Here is a 10,809-nt window from a genome sequence, read left to right as displayed (position 1 = left end):
CTACCAGCCACTCACCAACCACTAACCAGCCACTCACCAGCCACTAACCAGCCACTCACCAACCACTCACCAGCCACTAACCAGCCACTAACCAGCCACTCACCAGCCACTCACCAGCCACTAACCAGCCACTCACCAACCACTCACCAGCCACTCACCAGCCACTAACCAGCCACTCACCAACCACTCACCAGCCACTAACCAGCCACTAACCAGCCACTCACCAGCCACTAACCAGCCACTCACCAACCACTCACCAGCCACTCACCAGCCACTAACCAGCCACTCACCAGCCACTAACCAGCCACTAACCAGTCACTAACCAACCAGTCACTAACCAGCCACTAACCAGCCACTCACCACTTCACCGTGGGCATGGGGAAGCCGTCCACCGTGCAGAAGAGTTTGACGGAGGTGTTCTCAAAGACGGTGTGTGAGCGGAGCCGCACCAGGAAGTGCGGCCCCCTGATCATCGGCCCTTCGTACACATACTTGTCCAGCCTTTTCTTCTTGATCTGCACATAAACCTCGTTTACTCACCCAAAGGTGCCACCTGACAGATCAGCTGTGAGAGTCTCACCATTTGCTGCACGTGAACGTGTGTTTTGTGCTCATATCTCTCCTCCATCGTCTTTGAGCTGAAGATAAAAATGAAATCAGGCTCACAGTAGCTGGTTTTCATCTACACGCACCAACAATCCACCGATCTGGTTAGTTCATCACTTTTAAAGTTGGTCTAGTGTGTTATATCTATAATTAAATCTTTTTTAACGTACCTAACTTGTGGAGTATTGGGAACATTTTTGCATGCACGACTCTTTCCAGGCAGATGTTCTTTGGTGTAAACACGTTTGACAACATCATTTTCTATATTTCAGGCTACTGTTGAAACACAGTGAGCAACATGCTAGCTAGCACTCATGAAGGGGCCCAGTGTTAATATTTATACAAACATCTAAGCCGGCGTGGACAAAAACCAAGTTTCCAGCATAGATATTCACCATAAATAGAGGAAATGTCTCTGACATTTGATGTTTGACAATATGGACATCAGGACAAATCATGTCTTTATTTCTTGCCTGAACACAACTTGACAGTGACAAAGCGGTCGTTTGGCATCGCTGTAGCAAAGAAGAGCGATGAAGCCGCTGTGACTCGTGTGCTTTCGCTCCCACAGACACGAGCACATGTGGTCAACTTTAAAGCATTGCTGTGTGAGTGTTGCCCTGTAGAGGGTTTGGATCCCAGAGAGCATTGACCATGGAGTTTCTCTCAAAACATGAGGCTTTGCAAGAAAAGGATAAACAACCAAAGAGGAAAAAAGAGTTAAAAAAGAAGAGGAAAAAAGACATTTTGTGAAAAATGGCAAATCACAAACCCTGAGTCTGAGTCTGTGTTTAGCTTCCTCGCTGTTAGCCAGTTTGTTCTTTAGCACTGGGGCGTAAGAAAGCTGCAGCAGTTTAAGGTTAGATTAGCCGATGTTGATTAATATAAGACATTAGATTAGCCGATGTTGATTAATATAAGACATTAGATTAGCCGATGTTGATTAATATAAGACATTTTGGAAGAATCAAAGAACTGCATGTGTTTGATGACCAGATGAAGTTAGCTTGATCTGAACTAGGTTAGTGCAACATGTTAATTTAACTAAAATGGATCAAATCCCATTTGTAGCTATGTTAGCTAGCCAAAATCTCATCATTAGATCTGTCTTTTAGCTGCACAGGGTACCTGCTGTAGTCTTGAACCACATATTGGCTCTGTTTGTGACGGTAGTCATGGTTGTAATTCCCACGTTTGATCCACTTTGACATGGTGACACTGTAGAACCTGACCTGTGGGACCAAAGGAGCCACGCACAAATAGGATCACTCACAACAGAGGCAAACATGCGCCGTTTGGTGGAGACAAAATAAGAGTCATTTTCAAACAGGACTTTGGGACTTTTATAATGTTTTACCAAAGAGCACAACCAAATCATGACAGCATTGTTTGCTGGCCTGGACCCTCCACAAAGCTCTAATGGAAGGTTTTCTAGTTTTAAAGAGCCACACACACATGGTCACATGCACAGTAGCAAGAGCGACGCGGACGATTGAGCGTCACTTTAACAGCTCGAAGTCAGCACAAAGGGGATTCCGGCTCGTTTCCTGTCACAATTATACTTTTTATCTATCAGCCACTGGAACCAAACTTCATCATGGAAGCCAGATCCCCAGAAATGGGTCACACACAATGGTCCCATCCTCAACCTGAGCTACAGACATTTGAGGAGCAGGTTTCACTGGCCCCAAGCTGCCAAAAACTGAATAATCCATCAGACCAGTGAGACCAAGCCTGACCTTCCCGACCTGCAACCTCAAGTCTGCCAGCAAGTCTGCCAGCAAGTCTGCCATCAAGTCTGCCATCAAGTCTGCCATCAAGTCTCCCATCAAGTCTGCCATCAAGTCTGCCATCAAGTCTCCCATCAAGTCTGCCATCAAGTCTGCCATCAAGTCTCCCATCAAGTCTGCCATCAAGTCTCCCATCAAGTCTGCCAGCAAGTCTGCCATCAAGTCTGCCATCAAGTCTGCCATCAAGTCTCCCATCAAGTCTGCCAGCAAGTCTGCCATCAAGTCTGCCATCAAGTCTGCCAGCAAGTCTGCCATCAAGTCTGCCATCAAGTCTGCCATCAAGTCTCCCATCAAGTCTGCCATCAAGTCTGTCATCAAGTCTGCCATCAAGTCTGTCATCAAGTCTGCCAGCAAGTCTGCTTCACTGAGGAAGCAACGCACAAGTGCACTTAGTGTGAATACAGCAGCAACTTCTGCAACAGGACGTAAACATGACAGCAAAACAGGTGAGAAACAGGTCAAAAGAAGCTTTAAGCTCATTCCAAGAGATCAGAACAAGCAGGTGATGTTGCAAAAGTCTACACTCTAAAAGTCTACACACTAAAAGTCTACACTCTAAAAGTCTACACTCTAAAAGTCTACACTCTAAAGGTCTACACTCTAAAGGTCTACACTCTAAAGGTCTACACACTAAAGGTCTACACACTAAAGGTCTACCCTCTCAAGGTCTACCCTCTCAAGGTCTACACACTAAAGGTCTACCCTCTCAAGGTCTACCCTCTCAAGGTCTACACTCTAAAGGTCTACACTCTAAAGGTCTACACTCTAAAGGTCTACACACTAAAGGTCTACCCTCTCAAGGTCTACACACTAAAGGTCTACCCTCTCGAGGTCTACCCTCTCAAGGTCTACACTTGATAGAGTGATGAGCCTTTTCATTCACATCCATAAATTGAAACCGTCCCGCAGCACCATAACGTGTCCAGTGAATAATCTGTCCTCCCTAACGAGGCAGGCGGGGGATTATGATCCTCGGTGGACAGATGGATCCAGCTAAAGTGCTGCCACCATCCGAAGGCTTTAGGGGCTCCGTTCCGGGGCCCGGCAGCAGTCCCTCGTGATCCCTCACACCTCCCTCTGAGCCCACCTGGTTCTGACACCAGCACTGGTCGCACACTTCCAGAGCAGAACCAACAAACGTGCAGCTTTTTCTTACCCCTTATTTCAGATTTCCTCTCCAGCCACTTGTTGTCAGCACGAATCCACAGGGAATCCACCTGAACAGCGGACCAGGCTCACTAACCCCCCACACGCCTCCAGCTCACCCCCACCAGCTTCTCCCAGCGGCCTTATAAGGAGAGAGCTGCCTATATATAACCAGGATCCTTCAACACTCTGGTCCACTGCAACCGAGCAAATGGGATTTTTCCCATTCGGGATTGAATTTGTTCATTTACTGTAAATTACATGAACATTTGAGGCTAAAGAGCTGCTACTTAACAACTGCTGGCTGATACACTGTGGAAAAAATGTGAAAAAACAACTACACTAAAAAAAAATCTGAGTTTGTAAAAAGAAAATGAAGTGAAAATGTTTTGTCAGTAGCGAAGCGTTGTGTTGTGCTAAACTGCAGTTCTGGAATGTTCTCTCCCGACATCCTGCTCAGCTTATTCTGCACCTCAGCACCCCGCGCTCATGTTGAACTTTGGCTTTGGCCTATTTATAAGACGAGCCTACAGTTACCGCTGGACTATTCCTGACATGGCGGAGTAGCTGTGAAACACATTTCAGCATCTCAAGTGTGACCACATGACAGGAGAATTAGAGGAATCAGGCAAGACGAGTGGGAACGTTCCCAGAACCCAGGATTTCTGGGACTGTTTGAAAGACGCTGCTGCATCAACCCTGCGAGTAAAGGGAAGTACAAAGGAAGGTGGGAAGGATTCTGACAACAACAGTGATGTAATTGTATTTCCTGTCACTATAAATAGATACAAGACATAAGGAAGGTTCCACAGACCACATAAAAGTCAGCAGCTGGGTTTCTGGATTAAGGACCATTCCTGGCAACACCTTAAAGTCTGATGTTATTTATGCCAGGTCTCAAACAATGATTTATATGCAAATGCACGTTTTTCGTATTAAACTGTGTTCCTGTGAATGAGCATAACATTTTGATAAAAGGTCAAACTTGCTGATAAGGAACAGTCAGCAATGGCCATTTATCTAAAATGTGTCACGCGCTTTCTTTATTATTATTTTTTTCAATTGATTTTATTTGCTTTTTAGGACAATTTAAAGCGTTTGCCCTTATCTCCAAGCAGTGCGAGTGCGCGTTAAACGGAAATTGCGTCTGTTTGCGGTCCAAGCGCGCCCCCCGCTGGTCATCCGGCGGGACTACATGTGCACGAAGCCCAGTTGCAGCGTTGACGCGTGCAGACGGAATTTAGGAGCAATTGTTTCACCACAGGGGGGCGCTGACAAATCACCTGCACCAAGAAACACTTTTAAACTTGGTCATTTGTCTAGTCCAGAAAACACCTTAGCATTCAGTATCTGCAGACTTTTCAGTCTTTTTAACGTTTCTATTACTCTTGGTTTTTCATTTTAAATTATGCTGAGTAATAAGTCTGAACATAGTTATAGTAAGTATTGGGTAAGCATACAAAATACTGGGTGACAAACTCGGAAAGCCGCAGCCGGTGGACACCGAACCCTAAAACAAGCGACCCTCCCGTCACGTGACGGCCCACGACGCCCCGGATTGGCTGAGCAGACAAACAGGCAGTAAAGTTGAAGCGGAGTCCCGAAGTGGTGCGCGTTCATGCTCAGTCGTGCTGGCAAAGCAACATTTACAGTGTTCTCATAATATACTGCTGTTTTAGACTGATAGTGTGAATATTTTAATCAGACGCTACGCGGCTTTGGGTGAGTCTATTGTAACATTCAGATAAATGAGACGCGTCTGTGTTATAACTTCTGTGTAAAGATCAATCATAAACATAATTAGCTTCTTTACGGTCTTATTTTGTCTCCTTTTTTTTTAAAACACGCGCTTTATTGTTGGCGGTGAGATTTGTTAAGGTCCGTTTAAACAAACCGCTCATTTTGTTTTACTTTTGTTACGGTTGTTGTTGAGTTGTTGAGTTCAGCAGACGTCAGTCACGTGATACTCACGTGATACAGACATTTTAAGAGCCTCCCTCCTTCCCTAGAGGAGCCTCCTTCCCTAGAGGAGCCCTTCTCCTCCTTCCCTCCCTCTCTAGAGGAGCTCTTCTCCTCCCTCCCTCCCTCCCTCCCTAGAGGAGCCCTTCTCCTCCCTCCCTCCCTAGAGGAGCTCTTCTCCTCCCTCCCTCCTTCCCTAGAGGAGCCTCCTTCCCTAGAGGAGCCTCCTCCTTCCTCCCTCTCTAGAGGAGCCTCCTCCCTCCTCCCTCCCTAGAGGAGCCTCTTCCCTCCTCCCTCTCTAGAGGAGCCTCCTCCCTCCCTAGAGGAGCCTCCTCCCTCCCTAGAGGAGCCTCCTCCCTCCTCCCTCCCTAGAGGAGCCTCCTCCCTCCTCCCTCCCTAGAGGAGCCTCCTCCCTCCCTAGAGGAGCCTCCTCCCTCCTCCCTGCCTAGAGGAGCCTCCTCCCTCCTCCCTCTCTAGAGGAGCCTCCTCCCTCCCTCTCTAGAGGAGCCTCCTCCCTCCCTCTCTAGAGGAGCCTCCTCCCTCCTCCCTCCCTAGAGGAGCCTCCTCCCTCCTCCCTCCCTAGAGGAGCCTCCTCCCTCCCTCTCTAGAGGAGCCTCCTCCCTCCCTAGAGGAGCCTCCTCCCTCCTCCCTCTCTAAAGGAGCCTCCTCCCTCTCTAGAGGAGCCTCCTCCCTCCCTCTCTAGAGGAGCCTCCTCCCTCCCTAGAGGAGCCTCCTCCCTCTCTAGAGGAGCCTCCTCCCTCCCTAGAGGAGCCTCCTCCCTCCTCCCTCTCTAGAGGAGCCTCCTCCCTCCCTAGAGGAGCCTCCTCCCTCCCTAGAGGAGCCTCCTCCCTCCTCCCTCTCTAGAGGAGCCTCCTCCCTCCCTAGAGGAGCTCGCCTCCTCCCTCCTCCCTCCCTAGAGGAGCCTCCTCCCTCCCTAGAGGAGCCTCCTCCCTCCTCCCTCTCTAGAGGAGCCTCCTCCCTGCCTAGAGGAGCCTCCTCCCTCCCTAGAGGAGCCTCCTCCCTCCTCCCTCCCTAGAGGAGCCTCCTCCCTCTCTAGAGGAGCCTCCTCCCTCCCTCTCTAGAGGAGCCTCCTCCCTCCCTAGAGGAGCCTCCTCCCTCCTCCCTCCCTAGAGGAGCCTCCTCCCTCCTCCCTCCCTAGAGGAGCCTCCTCCCTCCCTAGAGGAGCCTCCTCCCTCCTCCCTCCCTAGAGGAGCCTCCTCCCTCCTCCCTCTCTAGAGGAGCCTCCTCCCTCCTCCCTCTCTAGAGGAGCCTCCTCCCTCCCTAGAGGAGCCTCCTCCCTCCTCCCTCCCTAGAGGAGCCTCCTCCCTCCTCCCTCCCTAGAGGAGCCTCCTCCCTCCCTAGAGGAGCTCTTCTCCTCCCTCCCTCCCTCCCTCCCTAGAGGAGCCTCCTCCCTCCCTAGAGGAGCCTCCTCCCTCCCTAGAGGAGCCTCCTCCCTCCCTAGAGGAGCTCGCCTCCTCCCTCCTCCCTCCCTAGAGGAGCCTCCTCCCTCCTCCCTCTCTAGAGGAGCCTCCTCCCTCCCTAGAGGAGCCTCCTCCCTCCCTCTCTAGAGGAGCCTCCTCCCTCCCTAGAGGAGCCTCCTCCCTCCCTCTCTAGAGGAGCCTCCTCCCTCCCTAGAGGAGCCTCCTCCCTCCTCCCTCCCTAGAGGAGCCTCCTCCCTCCTCCCTCCCTAGAGGAGCCTCCTCCCTCCCTAGAGGAGCCTCCTCCCTCCTCCCTCTCTAGAGGAGCCTCCTCCCTCCCTAGAGGAGCCTCCTCCCTCCTCCCTCTTGTGTAGGAGGTGGCGATGATCTAACAGATGTGGTGTTTCAGGTGCATCATGAGGCTGGAGCGTCCCGCCCTGCTCTGCCTGGCAGCAGCCTGGTCCTGGTCCTGGTCCTGGTCCTGGTCTCCTGTCATCTCATCTGCGTAAGTGTGGCTGAGGGACACCAGGGAGATGATTGTGTGACTCTCCAGGAGAGGATGGAGGGACACATCGTTGAGGACAACGCTGTTTCATGGAGGCGTTTGTGGAACTGCACTTTATAATTTGTGCTTTTTGTAGACACATGTGGACCAAACTGATCCTGACCCACCACTGGCCCGTGACCTTCTGTAGCGTGAGTTTCCTTCTGGGCTTCATCATGTTCTGCTTTGCTGCATCAGCAGCCCCGTGACAGTGTTGGTCCAGTAACTCGGTGAAAGATATTAGCCTGGAAATGAGGAAGCGTAATCAGTAATAGAAACCATAACGGTCCGTTTCATTAGCCTCATATTAGCCTAGCTTTAGCTTCAGCCTTGATTAGAGACCTGAAACGATGTAAACGATGTCTGACAGGTCGGAGACGGACCGACGAACGGGCCTTTTGAAATGAAAGACTCAAGTTTGCTTAAATAATGTTGCGAATTAGGTTTGGCAGGATTAGAGGATTCATGAGGAAGTCTACAGATCCAGTTCCTTTCTCGTAAGCAGATTCCACATTAACCTCTAACCTTTGACTTTGTGCACAATGACGGGAACTTGTTTTAGCTGCGCTGCTAACGGTGCTAACGCTGCTAGCGCTGCTAACGGTGCTAACGCTGCTAGCGCTGCTAGCGCTGCTAACGCTGCTAACGCTGCTCGTAGGGCTGCTGAGGGTCTCTGGCTGGTCCGGGAGGCTGCCCTCGCGGCCTGGTCCATGCTCCTCTAACTTTGGTTCCTGGTCCTCTCAGGTTGAACACTGCCGTGCCAACTTTAGCTACTGGACTCTCCACGGACTTTGGTATGTGTGATGTTCATCAGTTAATAGTTGCAAAGGTGTTTCCCAGCCTTGTTTCTCCTTTCCAGGCCAGATAAAGGGATCAACTGTAATTCTTCGTGGCATTTCAACAGTTCTCTTATTGAGGTAAATCCAATGATTAGCAAGCGTGTCTCAGCTTAGCGGTGAGCTGGGACTGGACCGGCGCCATCGAGGAGCGTACTGGACAGGAAATGACTGTTCCCCACGCTGTGTGCAGGACCTGCTTCCAGACATGGAGAGAAGTTGGCCGGACTTGCTTGAACCAACATCTGCCAGATTCTGGTAGTAATTCCAGCTGCCAGGTTTGCTCCTCATCGCTGTCGTTGCTGATCTTAAGTGTTGTTTCCTGTGTCCATCAGGAAATACGAGTGGTTCAAACATGGCACATGTGCTGCACAAGCATCTTCTCTGAACACTCAGCATAAATACTTCAGCAAAGCTCTGGAGCTCTACCATAAAGTGGACCTGGACGGGTACGACACTCCTCCGCAGGCCGGCCCATATTGATTTTCACTTCCTGTTCCTGTTTCACTGCTCGTATTAAAGCGTTCGGTCTCCCCCTGGAAGCATCAGCACAACCCCCCCCCCTGTGTTTCTGCTTATCTTAGCATCCTGAAGAAGTTCGGCATCAGGCCTTCAGAGGAGCAGTATTCGGTGAGTCCACGTAGCCGCCGGCGCTAGCGACGCCTGTTCTAACCCCCCCGTGTCTGCAGCTCTCACAGATTGAAGGAGTCATTGAGAACTTCTATGGCACCACCCCCAAGATCCAGTGTGTCCATCCGAAGGTACCTGGAGAAGGGCGCCACCTGGCGTCTGGTGGTAGCTGCTGACCTGCTCACTCTCTCCACAGGACGCTGACCGGCAGGTTCTGGGCCAGATCGAGATCTGCTTCAGCCCCGACTTCACCCTGCTGGACTGTGAGAGGCGGGGAGCCAGGGGGGAACCTTCAGAGGGGGGCGTGAAGCCGCTGCTGTCTGTGGGCGGAGCATCAGAGTTTAGTGTGTGCGACCATGACCTGCCCGTGTACTACCCCCCTGTGTCCTAACGCCACAGGTGTGTGTGGCTCCCAGCCAGGTGCACCTTCACCTGAGACCTTCACCTGGGACCTTCACCTGGGACCTTCACCTGAGACCTTCACCTGGGACCTTCACCTGGGACCTTCACCTGAGACCAAGTTGATGTGTTGTTGATTCACCTTCATGAACCTTAAAGTGAGATTTGACTTGAACAAATTCTGACTGTTGTGGTTAATCAGCCCAGTTCTGAGTTCTACTGAGACCCCAACCCTGCACAATGGTGGCTCCAGCTCAGGCAGACCCGCTGCCCTCAGGGTTCAGGACCAGTCTCACGGTTCTGGACCAGTCTTCCATAGTTCTGGTTCGGTGTTGGGCCTCCGTGTCTCTGCTTTGGGACGCAGCGACTGCTCTTTAAATTCAGCCGCATGTGTCCGTTGTGAACGTGCACAGTCAGGAGAGTGAGGAGGAGCTTGTGTCCAGATGTTCAGCAGGCCCTGTCCCCTGTCTCTGTCCCCTGTCTCTGTTCCCTGTTCTGTCCTCTGACCCCTGTCTCTGTCCTCTGACCCCTGTCCCCTGTTCTGTCCTCTGTCCCCTGTTCTGTCTCTGTCCCCTGTTCTGTCCTCTGACCCCTGTCTCTGTCCCCTGTTCTGTCCTCTGTCACCTGTCTCTGACCCCTGTCTCTGTCCTCTGACCCCTGTCTCTGTCCCCTGTTCTGTCCTCTGACCCCTGTCTCTGTCCCCTGTTCTGTCCTCTGACCCCTGTCTCTGTCCCCTGTTCTGTCCTCTGTCACCTGTCTCTGTCCCCTGTTCTGTCCTCTGTCACCTGTCTCTGTCCCCTGTTCTGTCCTCTGACCCCTGTCTCTGTCCCCTGTTCTGTCCTCTGTCCCCTGTTCTGTCCCCTGTCTCTGTCCCTGTTCTGTCCTCTGACCCCTGTCTCTGTCCCCTGTTCTGTCCTCTGACCCCTGTCTCTGTCCCCTGTCTCTGTCCTCTGACCCCTGTCTCTGTCCCCTGTTCTGTCTGTCACCTGTCTCTGTCCCCTGTTCTGTCCTCTGTCCCCTGTCCTGTCCTCTGACCCCTGTCTCTGTCACCTGTCTCTGTCCCCTGTCCTCTGTCCTCTGACCCCTGTCTCTGTCCCCTGTTCTGTCCCCTGTTCTGTCCTCTGTCCCCTGTTCTGTCCTCTGACCCCTGTTCTGTCCCCTGTCCTCTGTCTCTGTCCCCTGTTCTCTGTCTCTGTCCCCTGTTCTGTCCTCTGTCCCCTGTTCTGTCCTCTGTCCCCTGTTCTGTCCTCTGACCCCTGTTCTGTCCCCTGTCCTCTGTCTCTGTCTTTCTGCCTGTCCACGTCTCCTCGCTGCGTATGAATATTCATGTTGTGATCTTCTTAAAGCCGTAATCCTACCGGACAAAGGCACCGGTCCATAATCCCGAGTCTCCTCCCACCAGCGGAGTGACTAAACATGCTCGTGCCAAAATGTCTCCACGTGCACACTCATGCAGAACTACAGCCCAGCAGGAGGAGCTC

At 51.6% G+C, this 10,809-nt stretch overlaps 2 protein-coding genes across 2 annotated transcripts in view; one reads left to right on the top strand and one right to left on the bottom strand.

Annotated features, from left to right (window-relative positions):
* Positions 1-3,694, bottom strand: part of myom2b (myomesin 2b) — a 26,660-nt gene extending 22,966 nt beyond the window's left edge. Inside the window, exons 1-4 of the mRNA XM_029846543.1 lie at positions 3,553-3,694; positions 1,735-1,838; positions 581-638; positions 361-515 (exon numbers count right to left, since the gene is read on the bottom strand). Of these exons, the coding sequence (XP_029702403.1) occupies positions 361-515; positions 581-638; positions 1,735-1,817 (296 nt within the window). The 5' untranslated portion in view covers positions 1,818-1,838; positions 3,553-3,694. The remainder of the gene's footprint in view (positions 1-360; positions 516-580; positions 639-1,734; positions 1,839-3,552) is intronic.
* Positions 3,695-5,107: 1,413 nt separating this feature from the next.
* rnaset2 (ribonuclease T2) lies at positions 5,108-9,507 on the top strand. Its single transcript, XM_029846605.1, has 10 exons — positions 5,108-5,264; positions 7,329-7,424; positions 7,561-7,615; positions 8,208-8,257; positions 8,323-8,380; positions 8,493-8,557; positions 8,635-8,748; positions 8,884-8,929; positions 8,989-9,060; positions 9,126-9,507. Exons 2-10 carry the CDS (start codon positions 7,336-7,338, stop codon positions 9,318-9,320), a joined length of 744 nt encoding a protein of 247 aa, XP_029702465.1. The 5' UTR covers positions 5,108-5,264; positions 7,329-7,335; the 3' UTR covers positions 9,321-9,507.
* The last annotated feature ends 1,302 nt before the right edge of the window (positions 9,508-10,809 follow it).

This window comes from Takifugu rubripes, chromosome 13 (genome assembly GCF_901000725.2).
Source record: "Takifugu rubripes chromosome 13, fTakRub1.2, whole genome shotgun sequence".
NCBI lineage: Eukaryota > Metazoa > Chordata > Actinopteri > Tetraodontiformes > Tetraodontidae > Takifugu > Takifugu rubripes.
This window is presented reverse-complemented; position numbering and strand designations above follow the sequence as displayed.